This window comes from Coturnix japonica, chromosome 1 (assembly GCF_001577835.2).
Source record: "Coturnix japonica isolate 7356 chromosome 1, Coturnix japonica 2.1, whole genome shotgun sequence".
NCBI lineage: Eukaryota > Metazoa > Chordata > Aves > Galliformes > Phasianidae > Coturnix > Coturnix japonica.
Genome location: NC_029516.1, coordinates 44,596,638 through 44,618,154, shown reverse-complemented (window position 1 = coordinate 44,618,154; position 21,517 = coordinate 44,596,638). Strand labels below are relative to the sequence as shown.

Below are 21,517 nucleotides of genomic sequence, written 5' to 3'. Positions count from 1 at the left end.
AAGGGTCACAGAACAATCAGTACCATAAGCTCAAGTTGTTGAAGACACTTCTGTCACATCAGTGAAGGCAATGAAAAGCTGCCCAAGTGAAAAATTAAAATAACATAAAGATGAAGAGAATAAAGGAAACATTTGACTGGAAGTTATAGAGTGATGGTAATGGTGATTTGAGCTGATGGAAGAGAAGCTGAATCTATTGTTAATTTGCTCTTTCTCTGATACCTGACTGTCTACCTACATATCTCTTTCAGTCTATGTAACTTGGCACTGATGTCTGTACTTGGGAGCTGACAGCAGGTAGCACAGCTCATCTCTCCCATGGTTTCAGGTCATAGAACAAGTGAATGTTCAGCTGCATTTCACCCATTATTTTTCTTTCCATCTCTGATATTTTATCCTTTGCTGCAAGCAAAGGCAAACACAGCAGTGTGCAATATAGAATTATTTAAATAAAAGAACTACAGGAAATTTCAGTCTAATCCCTAAACTGTGCTTTCTCTTCTTTGTCTTGGCTATTTAGGGCAGAGGAACTGAGATTACCTACTGGTTGACGGGTACTGAAGACAAAGAATATAATCTCCCGACACCTCCTTCAGTGTAAGCTGCTTTTTATACATGGAAAGGAAAGAGAAATTCCCAGTCTTTGAATTTTAGACTTAACTGTTATTCTTTGGAGCTTAAGGAGATAAGCATGTAAATATTCATGACAATATTAGGATCGGGACTATGCATGTGCTGCAGGCTGTTTGTGTGCTTAACGGGTTCATTTCATTGGAAGGGTAATAATACTTGCAGGACAACTTGCTGATGTGATAAATGCAGGAGATAGACATACAAATTAAAAATATTAATATTCCCTATAATATGACATCATTTGTTTTGTAAATATATGTACACAAGTGATGCACAATGCAGTTACTCACCACTTGCTGCCCTGTGCAGCAATTGCCCTTGTGGCTTACTTCCCACAGTTCTAAAGTTTTCACATGATGCTATATAGTATGGGATATCCCTTTGGTCAGTTTAGGGCAGCTGTCCTGGTTCTCTTCCCTCCCAGCTCCTTGTACCCCTTCAGTCCCCTTGCTGGCAGGGCAGTATGAGAAGCTGAAAAACTGGAATGTCCTTGGCTCTGTGTGGTGCTGCACAGCAACAACTAAAACGTCAGTACGTTATCAATACTGTTTTTTCCCCCAAAGCCAAACCACAATATCATAGCATACACAATGAATAAAATAAATTTCTCCCAGCTGAAACAAGGACAGTTCTCCAAAACTTTAACCCTAATTGTACCTGCATGCCACACTGCAGTATTGCATGGGCATAAAGCGTTTAAAATTTGAACAAATTTTTACTTTTCAACATATAAGAGTATAGTATATTTAACAAGATAAAAAGAAGAGGCTGATGTATTGGAACTGAGCTGTAATATGCATTAATACTAAATAAAGTATAATAATAGCGGGAATATTGTTTTTGAGAAATAGTGCAGAATTGAAGTTGGGATGACTGTCTTCATCTGTATTTGGCATATGAGTACTCCATTTGTTCCTGTTAACTCACTAGAACATGGAATTTCTCCACTTTTCTATTCTTGTGTAGAGTCACTTCACCAAACAGGGATTTACTGCTATCTGCTTTGAAATAACAGTGTTCAGTACAACCTGAAGCAGTTATATTGCAAACTGTACTTTGCTGAATACACTGGGATCTATTATGGTGAAAGGCATAAGTACATAACCTTGTTTCCTGCCCATTTATTCCTATCTACCTAAAAGAAAAGAGATATCTGGGAGAAAGATAAAGTTTTTATTTCATGACATTTGCAAAACAGAAATAATCAAGCTTTTAATCTCTTACAGAATCTCATAACTTCAGCTTTATTTAATGGCTAATACAAGTGTTTGTCGCTGTGCTGAGCAGGAAACACCATCAGACCTGTTTACATCTCTTTGTAATCTCAGAACTCCTTTTCTGAATTAAAATGATCAGTTGAGAGTATAAGAATGCTTGAATTGGCAGCTGTTCTGAAATTCAACTATTGAAAATACCTCTTGAGCTGGATCACTGTACTCAGTGATGTTTTTGTTTTCACTTCCTTGTTTTAGGCTCTGTCTGACAGAAGTGCTCCTTAAAATTCTCATATAAAGGGTACTCCAGTAAAAACCAGGCACACTGCAAAAGTTTATGAAAAGGTGGTAGTTCTGTTACTAAAGACCACCTGAAGTTGATTAGTGGAAGTACTGGTACAAATAATGGTGCTGAGAAATAGAATCTGATTTAATTGGGAGCGCATTTAATCAGTGTTTTCTTTTTCATGCAAGTAATGCTAATTTTATTTCAGGTGATGACACTTCTACAAATCTCTGTCAAGATGGTAATCAGTGCTATATAGGAAAATTGCACGTAATTCCTCAGTTATATTCCCAAATCCAAAACCTGGATCTAAAACCTTTATCTCAGTAGCGTGTGAATGATGTCAATCTAAGTGTGGGATAGCAGTGTTCAAAGAACCTTGGAGATATAGGGATCACCAAAAGCATGTCAGCCCATGACCTTTTTTTCATTCTATTGCTTTCAGGGAGAATCAGCAGCAGTTAAAAGATGACATAGCAGATATGATAACCAAAATTCTTCAGAAAAGAGAAACCGAAGGGTTCAGGACCAGAGAGATTAAACGGGTAGCAAGCTACAGAACAGGCACCCTGGAATACTTGCAGCTGGCCAGCACAGATAATTCTTCTACATATCTTTAAGACTGGATGTCTATCATGACTTACAAAGCTACAACAACTCCCAGGAGTACTTCATATAAAGGCTGGAGGCGTATGTTCTCAGCTGGAGGAGAAAGAAAATACCTTTCAAGGCAACCTTGCTACCACTCAACCCGCTAGCAGTACATCAAACCTCTCTTCTCTGTCATGTCCAAATTGTTAGATGGCTTCAGCAGGAGACGTGCAACCTGGTTTGAGAGAAATGAGACCCGAGGATACCTTATCTATTCTGGTTTGTTTTTTAAAGGTGATAGCCTGTTCAGTAATTCACTTCTGAAATATTCATAGCGTGGCCTTAATTCCTTGTGATTTTCAAACGTTGTATTTAATTTGTAGATTTTATTTTAAGAAAGCTTTGCTGTAAGATATTTGAAAATAACATTAAACATGCTGTGTAAGTCCTGGTTATTCGCCCTTTTGGTTTTTTTGTTATTTTTTCCTGCAGTTTTCCCCTCTGCCTCCCACATTTTGTTTAGCCAAGTTGTTTTTATTAAGGCAACGGCACTTTCATCATTCACCTTGGGAGATAACTCCAGAATCTGTACTGTTTCTAAAGCTTATCTGAAGGCCTTAATTCCGAAAAATCAAACTGCAAATCTTGCTTAGCAGACCCTTTCCTATCTTTCCTCTGCCTCTGTTTGTGACCCCAAACCAGAAGTGCAACAGAAATGAACAAACTTCTCCATGTTTTTCAAATCTCTGGAAGTTTCGGTTCAACTTTTGGATGAAGTTTCACCACGAGGCAGTACTCACATTTTACTGAGATGACTCACTCATGAACTGCCACGTGGCATTTATTAACAATCACATTTTTAAAGCAGCCAAAGAACAGGGGACGCGCATCGAAGAAAATTAACATTCCCATGAAGAGATAACAAGTAGTGAGCCGAATTTTTGCAAAAGGTTTTTGTTCATTGATGGCTTTCAAAGCAGAGCTAATTCTTTCAGCAGCTGTCAAATACTGGTCAGTATTCAAACTGTACACTTCAGTATATAATTTTCCCCTAAACCATTCTTTTATGGTTTTGAACAGCGATTTTATCCAAGTAAACAAAAGAGTGAGTTGCCTACGTTTTGTCTTTGTCAACCTCAGTTTGCTTTTTGCAGACTCACAAATAGCCCCGTGCCGAAAATGAAACTCAATAGAACAAGCAAAGTGTAAATATACAAGCTATAAAATTAAATCAGGTTATGCTGTATAATATTGCTTGATGAATGTAAATTTCTATAGACAGGAGTATGTTATAGACAGAAATAGCAGACAGCCTGTAACCAACAGCTACCAGTTTCAGATTCTGTGTTAGCAGTCTTTAAGTTGGGCTGGCACGAAGAACATACCACTACCTTTCCTGTCTGTGTCCTAATGGAACATCTCACTGGGATGAGGACAGAAAAGAAAATGAATGGTATTCTAAAACTGGTATGCACTGAAAAGAATATCAGTACAGTAGAAAAACATAAAGCCAGCATGCCTGCTATTTCCTGGCCCAAGATGCCAATCAAGAAGCTTCGTCTCTATGTCTACATTCCTTGGTGAGGTGATACTTGGCACCACAGGTCTATTCTGGTTGCTGTATCTGATTCACTCAGCAAATGCAGCTATACTGCAGGGACAAGTGTTGGACTCCTCCACCGTGGAATCCACTCCTACTTCCTTAAGCGGAGTTGTTCTGCTCTTTGTAAGTCTACACGGCTTCCATCAGTGATGCTCCTGAGATATAAGCTATTCAGCAAATATCAGCCAACATTGGGATGGTTCATTTTGACACTGTCTGGTGTTCTGGTTTCTCTTTCCTGCACTCTTCAGATCATAAATGTCACATAATTCTTTGCAGATAAATAGGAACTTTAAGAATTAATGGATTGACTTTTCTGGCATGTTTGTTTTCTACGTGGTTCTGTTCCTGTGTATGTCTGTCACCCATACATCACAACTACTCTTATAAAAAATATTTCACCTGCTTTTTGATTTGAATCTGTCTTGGATTCGATATCTTATCACAGCATTTTGTTATTAAATGTTGGATTAAAGGGCCTTCTGCCATCAGAAAACTGTCACCAAACCACAGAATGGTTTGGGTTGGAGGTGACCTTAAAACCCACCCAGTTCCACCCCATTCTGTGGGCAGTGCTGCCACCCCCCAGCTCAGGCTGCCCAGGGCCCCATCCAACCTGGCCGTGAACCTCCAGGGATGGGGCACCCACAGGAAATGGCCATAGTTGTAAGCCCTAAGGAAAGTGCTCTCTCTCGTTCTTTTTCTGCAGGGAAATGCACGGTGATTTGCCGTAACAGGGCTGGAAGATGCCCGTCCACTTTGCAAAAGACGTGGTTTGATAAGACACAATGTTAACTCTTGTTGCTTTCCTGGAGTGTTCTCTCGCAAGCCCTGCAGGTCGGTCAGCCTGGGGGCCTGGCAGAGTCAGGTCTGGGGCTGTCCCTCCATGGTGTTGTGCCACTCGAGGTTGGTCAGCGTGGAGAGGAGAGCTGAGCTTGCCCAGCAGTGAACCCCAGCTCCCAGCTCGGCTCTGGGGGTTCTGGAAACAAATTCTGTGCCCCCAAACACAGCCAGGTCTCAGCCCGACACCTTCCACCATCTCCTCCAGCGGGCTGCGATACAGCCGGGCCCGGAGAGCAGCGTAGTGGCCAAGCCCTCGAGGAGAGGAGCCCCTGCGGCGCCCGCGAGCCTCGGGATCACCACGAAGCGACTTGGGAGGGGGCAGAGTGGGCAGACAAGCAACCACCGCTTCCCGCGAGGGGAAGGGACGCCCAGCTGCTGGGGTTACCCTTGTCCCTGTGGGGCCACCCCCAGCTCGGGGGCGTCGGGGCGGGCGCCGGAGGAGGCGGGGGCAGCGGCGAGACCTGCCCTGAGTGAGGGAACTTCTTAAAGTCCCGCCGCCTCCCGGTGCCCAGAGGAGACGCGGGAGAGCGAGCAGCATGGCCCGGCTCGGCGGCGGCCGGTTGTGGTGCTGCTGGGGGCTCGTCCTCGTATGGGCGGTGGCGGGGAGCCGTGCAGGTGAGGCGGGCGGCTCTCGGGACGGCGGCGGGGTCTCGCCCCGGAGCCTTCGTGTCGGGGCGGGCGGGTACTGCGGGGCTGCCTGGCGGCCGGGGGCGCTGTCCCGGCCCGGCTACTGAACAGGCGCTGCGCCTCGTGCCGGGGTAAGGGACGGCCGTGACGCCCGCGGAGCGGCTGCGGGGGTAAATGCGTTGCTCAGAAGGCGGTGAGGCGCTGGCACAGCTGCCTAGAGAGCTGTGGGTGCCCCATCCCTGGAGGTTCAAGGCCAGGTTGGATGGGACCCTGGGCAGCTCGTGCTTGGGGGTGGCAGCCCTGCCCACAGCACGGGGTGGCAGTGGGTGGGCTTTGAGGTCGCTTCTGACCTAAAACGTTGTATGATTCTATGAAATCTTCTAGGAGGTTCCTGGTTCACTAATTAATTGCTTACAGAACAAGAAGTTCGTGACAACTGTTTTAACATGTCTACGTTGTTACGAATATCTCATTTGGTGGACAGCTCTATCTCATCTTGGAGACCTGTTTTTTTCAAACCTTAATGTTGAACCTAATGAAGATGAGAATGAATGCATTGCACTTGGGCCAGGGTAGGCCCAGGCACATATACAGACTGGCAGGACTCATCAGGGGTGGCTGTGCAGAGAAGGAATTGGGGGTCCTGATGGGTGACCTACTCTGACATAAATCATTCTATGATTCTGTGAATTAGCAAAAACTTTCATTACTGCATTAGCAGGACTTAAGGAAGAATCAAGCATGGAGCATGCGGAAAGAAGTGAAAGGAAATTTAGGGTATAAAGTAGTTTAAGCTAATACTTTACTGATTCCTCACATCATAATTGAAGTAGGCAAATAGGAGACTATTAAGCAGTGTATGGAAGTGCCTTTGGGCTATTTATTAGAACAAATTTAGCTTTCAATATTGTGAATTTTCTGGTTGTTTTGTTTTCTCTACCTTTATTCATTGTTTATGAGTATCTTGAACTCCTTGAAGATTCTTCATTGTGCAATCTGGAAAATGTTCCTGGAGAATGTTCTCTGGTAAAAATCACTGAAAGTTAGGAACTAAAATTACTGAAGCTACTTGAGAAACAACTGCTTTTGTTTCCTCTGTGGATGATGTATGCTGGAGGCCTGTAGTTTTGGCAAGTATCACATTCACAAGCATCTTTGTGAACATGAACACCTTACAAAATTGAAACTCCTAAATCACAGTTCACATGTTTCAGTATTGCCTCTCTCTCTCCAGTAAGCAGAAGTCAGGGGATTAGGCTTCAAGTAATGATAGGCTTGTTGAAGGCAAATTGAAAAATTACTTAAAATGTATAAGGAGATAGGATTAATTAAGGCTGGTAGAATAGAAAACACAAGTAAATTCTGTTCAAGAACAAGAATACATTTCATTCTTTAATTGAAAATTACTAGCTTTCATGTTAAGTGCCTTTGTGGTTTAAGCTAATCTCTAGAGAAAGCCTGTAGTACTTAATGTTCATTTTGTAATGAATTCTGGTCATAACTGTAGTGTGAAACCTCACTTGTTCTTCAGGGATGTGCAACCTTTCTGAACAGTTAGGAGGCTGGTTCTAAAATTTCATTGGGAAAATAGGGCAAGTTGTTTCAAATTACAAAATTGAACTGAAATATCAGATGCTTCTTATTATGGTTGACCTCATACATGGAATGAACAAGTGACTGAACATTAGTTGTAGGACAGGCTGTACTAATAAAGGGAAGATGTGAAACTCTGCTTTATTTTAATGGTTCCAGGTTGTGCAAGAAATGTTTTCAGTGAAACAGGAAAAGGAAAGTGAATGGGTGGGATCTAATAACTACATCTTAAGACCTCCACAAAAAAAAATTCCTCACCTTTCAAAAGCCAGAAACAAGCATGTAAAGTAGAGATAATAATAGCTAAGGAATCCAGTGGTTTTCCTACTCTGACTTAATTTAGTCAGATGTAACCTAAATGCATGAAATGGTTGAAAATATTCACAGTGCTCTCACTATTGCTTGTGAGTGGGCTTGTTGCTTAAACTAAGGACAAATAGTAATGTTAACTCTGACCCCCAAACCTTGTAGCTGTTCCACCTGCAGGGAAGAGGGAGTTCTGTTAACTTCTGCAGTGAGAAGTCTAGTAGGATGTCCAGATGTATGTATGTTTTCAAAACAAAAGCATAAGGAAAAGCTATTCTCAAGGTGTGTTGGGTGCTATTTCTGTAGTTTTAATGTATTTAATAAATATAAGAGATAGTTATTAAATAACGCATGTTAGATGCTCTTGGTCCATCTTGCTGGATTATTCGTTTTCTGTCTATCCATTCTGTTCTTTCCCTGCATGTTACTGCTAGGTACCATTGTTTCCAAGCCACAGCTGAAATATCTTCATTTTCCATTTTCCAGGGTATGATCTTGGCAAAAGGCAGATACTTCTCACATGGTGACGAAATCCTAGTTCTCTGCCAACAATATTCCTGTTTGTGGATCTTTATTTGGCAAAAGCATCAATATGTCTGTAATAACAGGCAGCTTCAGGAAAGGTTCTTCCCAGTCCCTGCAGCCTGCAGACAAGAGAAGGAACATTTACTTATTTACATACTTGTTCTGTCATTGCAGTTCTGCAATTCTGCCTCCAGTCTTTCAGTGCATTGGCAGCTGTGTTGGAGCTGTGTGTTGCTGATGCTACACAGACAGTTCTGGCTCCATTGACCTACCCTTCTCCTGAGGACATGGAGTCATTTGTTGCAGTAAATAGTGTGTACTTCTGCTTTTTTCTTGGGTTAACCCTACTAAGCAGTACTGATAAGGACTTGCTATAAGTTATCACAGTCATTTCTGTTCTTCAGAGCCCTGAGAGAAGCAGTAAGTTGACATTTGTCAGTGTTCTCTGTTGCATAGTGAGTTCTATGATAAAAGGATAATTTCTAGATTCATGGAGACATCACACTGGATTCGTATGTAAGGCATTACCAACAGAACTGCTGGGGTAGGATATATTAAGATCTCTGCATCATCCTCCCAAAATAAAAATGCTGGCATTATACTACGGAGAGGTTCATGGTGTTAAAGGACACGTAAAGGATTGTGTGGAAATCTGCAGTTTGTTCTTAGGTATCTGTATTCTGTTTGTATGTTTTGGTTCTGGATGGTTTTCTTGGTAAAGGTAGAACTGCTTGTTTAGATGAATAAGTAACAACTGTGTCAGTGATAGGAAATGCTTCAATTATGGGAAAGTGTAAGCTTATGTGCACACCAATTTATAAGGTACGATTTTAGTTCTACCTTCATCAATATAAAACCTTATCTTGTAAATTATAACAGTTACTGTATGATTGTGCATAAATATCTGTTTCTTGAAGTAGGCATAATATTTAATCTGAGGGTATTTTGACACATGTTGCAGAAACTGTTATAAAAATGAATGAGAATATATGAGCTGCCAAAAAACTACAGAAATCAGTAATGGGAAATGCTGTCTTCCAGCATTGTTGTTAAACAGCATCTATGGCACATGGCTCAGTGCTGTTCCCCTAAAGGCCTCTGCAGCTTCATTGCATCCTGTAGCTTCATGCTTTCACTTCTCTCCTCTTCCAGTTCTGATTTTCTGTAGTTAAGTTTTTATAGTGAAAAGTTAAGGGCAGGGCAAACTCAAGGATAATTTAAAAGTTCATTCTGACTTCTTTTGAAAACAATTCTGAATCTTTGTGCTCTGTCAGGGAGTGAAACAAAGAAACGCAGCCTGCCACATTAGAGTATGTGTGTTCAGGGCGTGAGTCTGTCTCTGTTCAGCCTGTTCATGACCCAGCTTTCCCCATTACCTTTGCTTTTGTGAGCTATGGTTTTCTGAATGGTCTTTGGCAGTCTGTACTGATCAGCCTCATTAGCCTGCTCTGCTTTTCATAGATTTTTTTTCAGTCTGAGAGATTCCCATGTTTACCCTTAAACTAAAGCAGCAATTAATTATCTTTTAGTGATACATGAGGCAGGGTGAAAAAGGAAAACTGAGATTATGGGTGCTTGAAGAGGTATCCAAGGTCTGTCATGTCTCAGTCCTTTAAATAGCATCAGTACCTGGCAGATGAAAAGCATGTTTATAAACATTGTGTGCCCAGTCCCTGAAGTAACTTAATCTCTAAATTAGTTCACGTAAAATCTCCTATTCATAGAATGAGGGGAGGGGAAGATTTTCTTCAGTACTAGAAGGATGTTCAGGTTTATGCTTCCCCATTTGCACGTGTACATTATGAAGCCTGACATAGTACTCGATGGTACAAATCTATATCTGGAGACCATGTACTGCAGGTTCAGTACTAGGTTCAGTACTGTTCAGTGTCTTCATTAATGCTGGGACACATTACCCTCAACAAGTTTCCTGATGATATAAAACCAGAAGGGGTGATTGATAGACCAGAGGGATTTTCTTCATCCCTAGGCACCTTAGCAAAATGTGGAAATGATCTGTCAAGAACTTCATGAGCTTCAACAAAAGGAAGTGGAAAGTTCTGCGAAGAAGGTGAATAGTATCCTGGACTTTTAGCAAATATTGCCTTCAGGTTGAGGAATGTGATCCTTCCTTTCTACTTAGCACTGGAGAGGATGCACCTTGAGTACTGTGTCCAATTCTGGGCCTCTCAGTCCAGGAGAGACCTGGATGTACTGCAGAGAATCCGGTGAAGGGCCATGAGTATAATGAAAGCACTGGAGCTCCTCTCCTGTGAGAAGAGGCCATGTGAGCTGGGACTGTTCAGCCTAGAGAACTCCAAAGGAGGATCTCATTAATGTCTTTAGATATCTGAATTGAGGGTGCAAAGAGGACAAATCAAGCCATTTTCAGTGGTGCCCAGGGCCAGAACAAGAGGCAGTGAGCACAAACTGGGACACTGGAGGTTCCCTCTGAACACCAGGAAGAACTTCTCTTCTTTACAGGTGCTGAAGCATTGGCACAGGTTGCCCAGTGAGATAGTGAATCATAGAATGGCCTGGGTTGAAAAGGACCACAATGATCATCTAGTTTCAGCCCCCCTGCTATCTGCAGGGTCATCAACCACCAGACCAGGCTGCCCAGAGCCACATCCAACATGGCCTTGAATGCCTCCAGGGATGGGGCAGCCAAAACCTCCTTGGGCAACCTGTTCCAGTGTGTCACCACCCTCTGTGTGGAAAAACTTCTTCCTAATCTCTAACCTAAACCTCCCCTGTTTCAGTTTAAAACCATTCCCCCTTGTCCTATCACTATCCACTCTCGTAAACAGATGTTCCCCCTCCTGTTTAAACACTCCCTTCAAGTATTGGAAGGCCATTATGAGGTCCCACCACAGTCTTCTTTTCTCTAATCTAAATAAGCCCAGTTTCCTCAACTTTTCCTTATAGGAGAGGTGATCCAGCCCTCTGATAGTCTTTGTGGTCCTCTGGACATGTTCCAAGAGCTCTGCATCTTGTACTGGAGGCTCCAGGCAGACTGGTGTCTTCTCCTCAGACGCCACCTGCCTGTGGCCCTGGGCAGCTAGCTTGGAGTGTGACCTTGTATAAGCAAGTGCATTGGACCGGATGACTTCCAGCGATCTCCTTCCAAGCTTTCTTAGTAAGGAACACTTTTTGCCCTTCTTGCTGGAACCCTGGGAATGAGACTGAGTATTCAGCAATCTAGTAAAACAGATGAAAAATGTCTTAAAGAAGCTGATTAACTGCTATGTCCAAAAGTGATTAGTTGGAGAAAGAACTTATTTGGTTCTTAGAAACCTGTTTTGCTTTTCGTTCAGCCACTTCATGGCTCTTCATAAAAACATCTTCCTAATGAAGAGTACTGAGTGAACTGGGTGCACTTAAATTTAAGTCAGATGAGCTACTTAATCACAGACATTTTACTTAAAGCTTTTTGGAGAGCATTAGGCATTGTGCTGGCACTGTATTGCTTTTTTCTTATATTCAGTAAATTCACTAAATATTTTGTGTAAAATCATCTGGAATTGCTTCTAGCTCTCTGTTTTGCAGGTATTGTGGGCACAATACAGAAAATGAATTTGTTGTGAGGCGTAGTAACCAAATTGCAATTTGTTATTGTATGTAGGCTGGGAGCAGTGTTCAGAAGAATAAAAACATCACCAGTTTCTCTGTTGTTTTTATGAGCTCATCCCTTAAAATAGTTCTAGAAACTCTGATGTTCCCAGTCTGTTGCTCTGCCCCTCAAGTCTTTTCACTTGTATTGCTCTGATGTAATCAGGTCTAATTTTGGGTAAGGCTGAACAGTCAGAGGTTTTTCTGAAATCTCATTAACTTGCTTTTTCTCCTTCAGTGCAACAGGATTAAAAATCAAATTAATTAATAATGTTCCCCAGACAGAATTCCAGGCAGAACTCCGAAGCAAACTGATGCCCTCCTTGTCCACCTTTCCTTATCTTTTAGTGCTTGGAGTCCATTCTATTCTAGTTGTGTGATAGGTGCTGTGTGCCTTAAAATGTACTGCATGTGTGTTTGGTGCTTTGATCTTTCAGGCTGTGATCTGCTGAGCTCTGCAGGTTGGGTGATAGCACCTCCAAGGTGCTCTCCAGGAAGTTTGGAGGGGAAAAAAAAAAAAGAGGAAAACCAAAGTAACATGAGAATAAACTGCTGTCCTTGTAAAACTCTACTTGGTTCTCATGCTGCTCTTCAGGATGGTAACGTTAGTGTTGGTCTCCATAATGGGATCATACCTTCTGGAAAGCTACCAAAGAAACTTTAAAATTGCCTCAGCAATCCACAACTGGATAGGAAATACTTACTCATGCTTTTCTTGTTTAAGTCTTAGTTTGCAGCAGCAACTTCATTAGTTCTCAGTCTACAAATACTGTGTGAGAGACATCTGAAGAGGTGGTACACCAACCCATTCCACTCTGATGTTTAACAGCAGCTTTCTTGGGACTCTGGAGACCTGGGTTGGTGTGTGGTGTAACTAGTTCTCTGACCCTCCTAGTCCTCTTAAGAGTCAGCAGTGTTGAAGTAAAATGATGTTCTTATATTGCTTGTTGCTTTTCAGATGTGTTGCTCCACTAATTTCCCTCATGTTTTGTTTCCATTGCTTTCTTTCTTCTTGGCCACAGAAATGCGCTATGCAACTTTGTACTGGAATAAAGCTCAAAAAGTACTTCAGGTCAAGAATATACTGGACAGGAGAGGAGATGCCTACGGCTTCTACAACAACACTGTACAGACAACAGGTTGGGGAGTTTTGGAGATCAAAGCAGGCTACGGCCATCAGACCTTAAGCAATGAAGATATCATGTATGCAGCTGGATTTTTGGAAGGCTATCTCACAGCTCCGTAAGTACCTCAGGAAGCTTCTCAACTTAGGACGTTTCCAGTAGATTTCTGTGCTAGTGAGTTTTTTGTTCATTTTTGTCCTTTCCCTTAAATCCTATCAGTTTAAACTTACCATACATTTTTCTGGTTGTGTGCTGTTTTTTTAATTAGTAGCAAGTATGAAGTAAGGCATCTTCACCACAGTATCAAGTTATGGTTTCTGCTCTACACCCTCTCTTCATCCTGCAGGCTCTCTTGACATGTCACTGAGATTGATGAGTACTGCATCTCTATTACTGGTTAAATAATATAGTCACAGAATAGTGCATGTATAATGAAATGTGTTAGCATTATGTTGTAAGTAATTACAGAAGAGGCAGCAGAAAGGTTATTTCCCCACCATACAGGTAGGTGACTGACAAGCAGATGAGACAGTGATCAGGCAGGGAGAGACAAAGGCTGCAGGGCTTCCATAAGGTTGTTTTTCAGCAAACACTGTCAAGAAATCTATTGGAGAAACAGGTGCTGGAACTTCACAGTGTAGGAAGTTTGGTTTCTCTTGGACAAAGTAAAAAATGCTGATATACCGATAGGCAGACTGATGTCTGTCTAGAAGGGTCACTAAAAGCCCTGTGGACAGAAAATGAAGGACTGAATCTCTTCCACAGTGTAGATCTATGCGAATAGTTGGTGTTTTGTGCTTGTTACAAATTCAATGAATCAAGAACAGCTTTTTTATTTAGAAGAGAAGGAGAACTAAGCAGGAAGACAGAATTGATGGGATATAGCTGGAGATGTAACTATATTAAGCACATGACACATGACTTATTGAACAGACTTGATTTTTCCTCTCTGATCTTAGTCACGGTAAAATTCCCAAGTTCTGATGTGTGCCTGGGGATTGGCTGGGAGATGCTTATGACAGATGCTGGCTTCACCAACCTTGCTTTCACAGCTCTAAAACAGTTATCCATTAGTTGTATTTAAAAGGTAAGCGTGGTAGGCTTTTCTGAAGAACAAATGTCTGGTATGACTTTTGGACAAGATATTAGTGTAATGAGTAGTAAGACATTTTAAGGTCGGTTAAGATTTTGTGGATAGTTCTCTGATCATATCCTATGTTAATATGACTCTCCAGTAACATCCCTCTAATGGGGGGACAACTAAGTCTCTGAACAAGACTTTTACAGTATGAAGGAAACACAGTTAAATAGTGTTAGTCAATTAAGAACACACTTCTGAGGGAAAGAAAAAAAGGAGTCTTACAGTACTAAGTGCACAGCATTTAACCCAGGCAGGAAACAGAATGAAGTACACTAGAGATTTGGTTATATGCTGCTTAGATTATTTTGCATGAGAAGTTACAGTTATGCACTACTTAGTTTATATAAACTACATGTGGATGTAGTAGGGGAATCATAGCATTACATGATAATATTGCTCATTAGATTTTTCTCTAAGGCTTTGTGTACTCATCTTTAAGTGGTTAAGCTTAAGTTTTGTCATACTACATAGATGGCCCAATCTTTGTTAAGCCTAATTAGATGGCAGTAAATGTTCTAGGAGCAAGGACCCACTTCCTGGCCCCCCTCTGCATTCATAGTTGATCTGCAAGTCTTCCTGGCTGTCCTTTTAAACAGACTTAAATATATGCCTGCTCTTTTAAAAACTGATTGAATGTAAAACAGCACCTGCAAAGCATTTATCTGATATCTCAGTCTGTGCTTAGGTTTAGGGGAAGGAGTGGTGTTCCACATCCCCTTTCTCTTGGCTACCGATGTTAAGTGAAGCTTCACAGAAGCAAAGGTGCTCATAAGTTACTCTGCTCAAGGCCTTTGCTTTCTCCAGACCTGATGCTTACTACTGCTGTTTCCCAGCTTCAACCACCTTTACTGCAGGGCTTTGAGCTCCACCAATGACTGTAGAGAGGTAGATAAGCAGAAATTATACCGAACAGTGGTCTTAGAATCTGTAGAAATAAGCTTGAGGGTTTGCATCAAGGAAGAGAAGTTGGGTTTGAAGCTTGGGCATTTAAGTGAACTGGGGAACTTTAAAACAGGTAAGTGTGAGAGAGGGTTAAGATGCAAAACTGGATGCACGTCAAAACCTTGCTCTCACATCATCATTCCTTCTTCTTTATCTTACCTGGAAAGTGATGGAATCCTAACTGACATACAGGCAGATGTTCTTTCCTTGGGGTGGTTACAAAAGTCTTTTACAGTGGAGCTAGGAAATGGTATCTCTCAGACTGTAACCTTGTTGCATCAGGCAGCCTTGCAGCCGGCTTTTAAGTAAGCTTTTTCTAGCACCATCATTACCTCTCTTAAGATAAAAGTCTCTAAACAATGCTGTTCTGCTTTTGCACACATTTGTGTCCACAGTAGCTGCACACAGCTCAGCCTTCCCTTTAAAGGCCTTTTCTGTCCTGCTTGGAGCAAGGAAATGTGTAACAAAGTGTTTGATAGTATTGAAGGCTTTATTTGTATCAACAACCACTTCACTACCAGAGTTAAGAGGTTTATGTCACTTACCTGTACTGGCACCACTGCTGTGGGTGGCCCTGGTACAGCCGTCCAAGGTGAGTAGGTGAGGTATGCTTGCTAATTGAGGTGTTCTGTAGCATATTGTTTCCTTAGTCTGGACAAATAACTCCAAGGTCTCATCTGTCGCACATCCATTTATGGCAATGACTCCACAAAGCAGAAATGACCCAAGGTGCATCTTTGTGGGAACCCTGAAGTCCTACCAGGAAGCACTCTGATCTCATTGTGTTGTATTAATAGGAAGGATACATTGCAAGCCTAATCCAGGTTGAAGTACAGGTTCCTGCAGAAGCTGTCAGCTGTAGTTTGACAGTGGCTGCAATTTGGAGACCTTCAGGAATTCTCAGCTAGCCCAGTCCTTTCATTACACTTAGGGCGTGAAGGAAGGTTTCTAGACTCAGCTAGGCCTTATGTATGCCTATAAGAGGGACAGAATTTCTCTCAAGTGTATGTTTTATCTTTCTTAGGAGCCCAAGGAGAATGTAATAAAAATGGATTAAAAGAAAAAAAAGAAAAAAAAAAAAAAAGACATGCTCAGACTGTGTGAACTCAGATTGCTGGGGAGGAATTCATTCATCTCAGCTCTTGTTTTTTAGGTCTGTGCTATAAAAGCAAAAGCTGAGCTAGACCCATCCACCAGTGAGCATGATTCATCTTTCTAGAATAGGCACCTGATTCAGAAAGCAACTGTCCATTTTGAAAATAGTTAGGGGCAGGATAAATCTAATTCTTGTGTCTGGAGAGCCAGACATTTGTTTTTTTCCCTAGTCTCAGGTCTCTCTGTAAGATCCAGTCCTATTGTCTAGGCTAAAGTTTTTTGCTATGGTTTTCTTGGATATGAATTCCCTTCCCTCATTACAAACAGAGATGTTACTGAGGCACCTTTTACTCAAGCAATGGCAGAGCACATCCAGATCAGTGACATTCAACACATACTATTACTCAGTTCCAACTGAAACATGCCAGCTGCCTAAGAGCAGTATTTAAATTTGGAGCAACATTAATTGTACTCTTTTCTGATATAACCTCAGCTGACCTGAGTCCTGTCATCTTCCTCTCTAATTTGAAGAAGCATAGCTTTGCTTTGCTGTTTTTGGACTTTGAATTCTTGTCCCAGCTTTGTAATTGCCTTGTTTTTGACTTAGATACAGCTGCAAAGCCTTACATTGTTGTAATGATCCAATTTACTTCAGAAGGTAATTCTCTTACAAATCTCCCAGGCCTTGCACATTGAAGCTTTGTTAGAAGGGAATAAAAAATGCCAAAGAAACCAAACCCAAACAAGAATATAGGGCATCTAAGGGGAAAAGAGTCTCAAAAACACTGTGCTTTAATAATAATAATAAAAAAGTTATCCCAGGAATCATCTGGCTTCTTAGAATATGCAAGAAGGAAGCCCATTAAGGAAGCTAGTTTCACTCCTCTGGTTCTGAACAAACCCACTCTCTATCAGTCATCACAGCCTGATGATACCACTGCTGTAAACCTGCCTTGTGTTGTGTAACTTTTGAGAGCTCTGAATGAAGGAGAGTTACAGCTCATGGTTGTGCCTAGAAGCCTGGTCATCTATCCTGGCCCAGGCAGTAGTCAGAGCAGTGTCCTCATTGTTTCTATCTTCTTAATCTGGTTCTTGTCCCTGAAAGGCTATTGGCTAGATTGATTGTCTCTTTCTATTTGTTTCCTTCCCTTTTCTGGTGCCATCAGGGATCAGACTTGTATGGCATAAGTTATGCTATGGTTTCCTTACTTATATTTGCCAAATGTGTTGGGACTGCAGGGATGCAGAATATTAATCTGGCTCTTCAACTTGACTGCTTCAAGAAATGGGTATGAATTAGGGTGTGTAGTCTGGGAGGAGAACAGGTAACTCTAGAACTAAAATTGATGCTACAGCTGGAGTTCCGTAAGAAGTGGGATGGTATAAGGCTGCTGAGTACTTTCTTCTCTCAACTTAACTCTTCCTTCTGCATATCCCACCTGTCACTTGCACCTACCCAGACACACTCACCAAGCTCTTTCATACTGATTCATTTACTAAGATAGAATCATAGAACTATTATGGTTGGAAAGACTACTAAAACCAACTAGTCCATCTGTCAGTTCATCACCACCATACCTACTAAAACACATCACTTAATGCCATATATATCCATTTATTGGAAGCCTCTATGGACGGTGACTCTAGCACCTTCTCCGGGCAGCCTGTTCCAAAGCATCACCATCCTTTCAAAGAATTTTTTCCTAATATTCAACCTGATTTACCCCTGGGGCTACTTGAGGCCATCACCTCTCGTCATGTCGCTGTTACCTGCATGAAGTGATCAGTAGGGTACCAGAAGTGACATAAACAGCAGGGTCGTGCAGTCAATAACAGCTGAGAATGGGGCAAGAGACAAAAAGAAGGCCAGTAGATCAGTATCTCTAATTATCAACAAACCATTCAGTCATCTCTGGCTGCATTCTCTAATTACGGCCTCTAATTGTGCTCTGAGAGAAACTGGAGAAAAAGAATACCTGTCTGCACAGCTTCCAGAAGGAGTTGCCCTCGTGAGTTTTAGTACAGAGAATATTACTGTGATGGCATGTGCTTTCCTTGAGGCTAATGCCTGCTTCTTAGTTCTGTTTTCTCTTGGAACTTCAATAGCACCTAATTCTGCTGATGACTGATGTTGTTCCACCAGCTACAGACATCAGCAAAATAATTTCCTGTTGACTTCTACTTAGAGCTAAATGCTCCTCCCCATACTTTTCTTTTTCCCCTTCTTTTCTTTTTCCCCTTCTTTTCTTTTTCCCCTTCTTTTCTTTTTCCCCTTCTTTTCTTTTTCCCCTTCTTTTCTTTTCCCCTTTTTCCCCTTCTTTTCTTTTCCCCTTTTTCCCCTTCCTTTTTTCCGCCGCCTCTTTTCCCCCCGCTCTTTTCCCAGCCCTCTTTCCCCCCCCCTCTCTTTCCCCCACCCTCTTTCCCCCCCCCTCTTCCCACCGCCCCTCTTTCCCCCCCCCTCTTTCCGCCCCCCCTCTTTCCCCCCCCCCCTTTCCCCCCCTCTTTTCCCCCCCCCCTCTTGTCCCCCCCCCTCTTTCCCCCCCCCTCTTTTTCCCCCCCCCTCTTTTCCCCCCCCTCTTATCGCCCCCTTCCCCTCTTTCCCCCGCCCCTCTTTTCCCCCCCCTCTTTCCCCTCCCCCCCTCTTTCCCCCCCCCCTCTTTCCCTCCCCCCCTGCTTCCCCCCCCTCTTTCCCCCCCCCCGCTTTTCCCCCCCCCCTCTTTATCCCCCCCTCCCTCTTTTCCCCCCCCCCTCTTTTGACTCCCCCGCCTTTTTTCCCACCCCCTCTTTTCCCCCCCCCGCTTTTTCCCGCCCCCCTCTTTTCCCCCCCCATCTTTTCCCGCCCCCCTCTTTTCCCCCCCCCCGCTCTTTTCACCCCCCCCTCTTCTCCCCCCCCCTCTTTTCCCCCCCCTCTTTTCCGCCCCCCCCTCTTTTCCCCCTCCCCCTCTTTCCCCCCCCCCTCTTTCCCCCCCCTCTTTCCCCCCCCCCTCTTTCCCCCCGCCCTCTTTTCGCCCGCCCCTCTTTCCCCCCCCTCTTTTCCCCCCCCCTCTTTTCCCCCCCCCCTCTTTTCCCCCCCCTGCTTCCTTCTTCTTCTTTCGCCCCCCCCTTCTTCTTCTTTTGCCCCTTTTTCTGTATGTGTCTCAGTGGTTGAGAAAGTGTAAGTTCAGTCTGCACAACATGAAGAAATGTTGATGGGAGAAAAACTAATGGAATGAGAAGATTCCAAGGATCAGATGCATGAATTGAGCAACTTCACTTGACTGAAACTTGAAGTGTGACTTTTAACTCATGGGCTCCTGAATTCTTTCTGGTGGTTAATTTTGTCTGGAAATGTAAAGTGATTCACTTCAATATCTAAACAAATAGTAACAAGCATAAAATAATGTTTTGTTCCTTGTAGTTAGTAGAAATGAGACAATTAACTGAACTCAATCTAAAAACAACAGAAACAAATTTAACCCCTTTTCTCCCCCCAAACAACAAGCAAAAAACCCCCCATGCTACAATAATTCTGTTTTCCATAAAGATGAATTTGTTTAGAGCTGGCATGAGTCTGCTATTTGGGAATGCTCAAGATCAGCTTACACCTTAAAATAGAGATACTTTGCTTGTTATGTGGATGAACATGGTTAATGGTGAGTGAAAACTGATAGATATCAGGCTGAAATTCTCACTACTAATTCAGCACATAATATCCTTCTGATCTCTCTGGCTTTCTTGACTCCAAATAGAATAGCTCTCTAATAAGCCATTTCTGTTGTGCTTTATGTTAATGTGCCAGAACCTCCAAAGTGGTTCTGGTCTACAAACATTTCCTGAATCTGAAAGTTTGCTTCTCATTTTTGCTTCTTTTTCCATTGTAGAGCTGTTTGAGCAAGCATTAGAAAGGTCTTTTATTCTGATTCAAATTTCATCAATCCCTTTGTGTTAACTTTGCTGTTTCTCATGGATTCAGTATATAAAGTCATTTCTATAATTTGAAAAAGCTGATTTTGTGGACTGTGGTGCTTGTCTGCCATTGTTTGGTGATAAGTGGGGTGGTGTGAAAGAGGGAAGGAGATGGAAAAGAGTAACTTTGCTTTTTGTTTTTTTCTTTCAGGCATATGTATGACCACGCTGCAAACATGTATCCACAATTAATTAAAAATCCCACGGTTCGAAGTGGAGTACAGAATTTCATGGCGTATGTATTTAGTTATTAGAAAAAGCAATAATCAAGATTTGAGGTTGGAGCGTGAGCAGATTTTTGAGTTTATAAACATTCTTTCTTAAAGCCTAAAGAAAATACATGCTTACTTTTCTTCTGACTGTGTGGTATTCATGTGTGGGGGAAGTAAAAAATTCTCAACAGGAATGAAGATGGGCGCATGCCCTTTTCTAATTCTTTCAATGAAATATTTAAAGCCCTCACCACAGTTGGGTGTAGGTAATGCCAACCGATCCCAAAGTTTACTCTAGTCAGAATCCTTTCCTAAAAACTGGCATTTTGAATGCTTCACTGAACACTGTGGTCTTCTGGTACCTTATTCTTTTTAGCACTTTATGTTCTTTCATTCTGTGTTGAGATAAGATTTTTTTAAATTCTAGCATTGAAGTAAATTGTCCTCTAATCAAGAAAGTCCTCATTCCCTGTTCTTTTCAGCTGTATAAATCAAAAGTAATTCTGCTCAAATAATAATGCAGCTTGGAAGCCAGAAGTGGGAGAAAAACCACGCTAGGTACTGGAAGACTCAACTGTGATTAGCACTTTACATCTCCTTAGACTTGTGTTTTCTTCCATTATGTCACTCCTGCAGACTAATTACGTTTCACTTTGTTGTGGGTTGTTGTGTTATTTTTGCTGCAAGGGGCTACATACGTGAATAATTCTGTTATTGTTGCGCTTACATCAAGTCTGTTGTTTTTGCTGTATGTAAATAGAACACAAAAAAAGTCTTACCACTCCCTTCCTATAATTGTAGCCTCTTGGAGAGAAAGAGGAGGTAGGTACCATATCCAGGTCTTTTTGCCTGTGTAACTCAGAATAGCATTTGTACCCCCCACAATGCACTGGTAATCATATTCCCATTTCCTTTGACATACTTCTTGCATCTTCTTACTTTCAGACAACTAAACTTGGGTGATTTTGTCAGCCATATACTGCAGGAAGAGTTTACTTCCTTGCCAGATTAAGTCCCTTTTTTCCAGCTATATATAACACTAGATAGGTGGATAGACAGAAGCCCAGAGGTCATGCTCTGATCCTGGCTTATTCTGATAACTCAGGTTTATCTGCAGCCCTTTGTGCACAGTGAAAGAGGGAACTCTGGGAAATGTGCATAGTGTTGATTGCTCTTGTCCTTGGGTCTGTTCAGCTTCTGTTGTCTCATGCTGTAAACCTGGGTT

At 42.2% G+C, this 21,517-nt stretch overlaps 2 protein-coding genes across 5 annotated transcripts in view; both read left to right on the top strand.

Annotated features, from left to right (window-relative positions):
* Window positions 1-3,179, top strand: part of GUCY2C (guanylate cyclase 2C) — a 41,680-nt gene extending 38,501 nt beyond the window's left edge. Inside the window, exons 26-27 of one of the 2 annotated variants that reach the window (XM_015861856.2) lie at window positions 521-597; window positions 2,579-3,179. In XM_015861856.2, the coding sequence (XP_015717342.1) occupies window positions 521-597; window positions 2,579-2,753 (252 nt within the window). In that variant the 3' untranslated portion in view covers window positions 2,754-3,179. The remainder of the gene's footprint in view (window positions 1-520; window positions 598-2,578) is intronic. The other variant, XM_015861864.1, reaches the window with a different exon arrangement.
* A 2,470-nt stretch (window positions 3,180-5,649) lies between these two features.
* The window catches only part of PLBD1 (phospholipase B domain containing 1), a 34,028-nt gene continuing 18,160 nt past the window's right edge, over window positions 5,650-21,517 (top strand). The window contains exons 1-3 of one of the 3 annotated variants that reach the window (XM_015861955.2): window positions 5,650-5,785; window positions 12,856-13,075; window positions 20,232-20,315. In XM_015861955.2, the coding sequence (XP_015717441.1) occupies window positions 5,707-5,785; window positions 12,856-13,075; window positions 20,232-20,315 (383 nt within the window). In that variant the 5' untranslated portion in view covers window positions 5,650-5,706. Of the gene's footprint in view, window positions 5,786-8,493; window positions 8,534-8,779; window positions 8,891-12,855; window positions 13,076-20,231; window positions 20,316-21,517 lie in introns of those variants that run through there. The other 2 variants (XM_032444391.1, XM_015861947.2) reach the window with 2 other exon arrangements.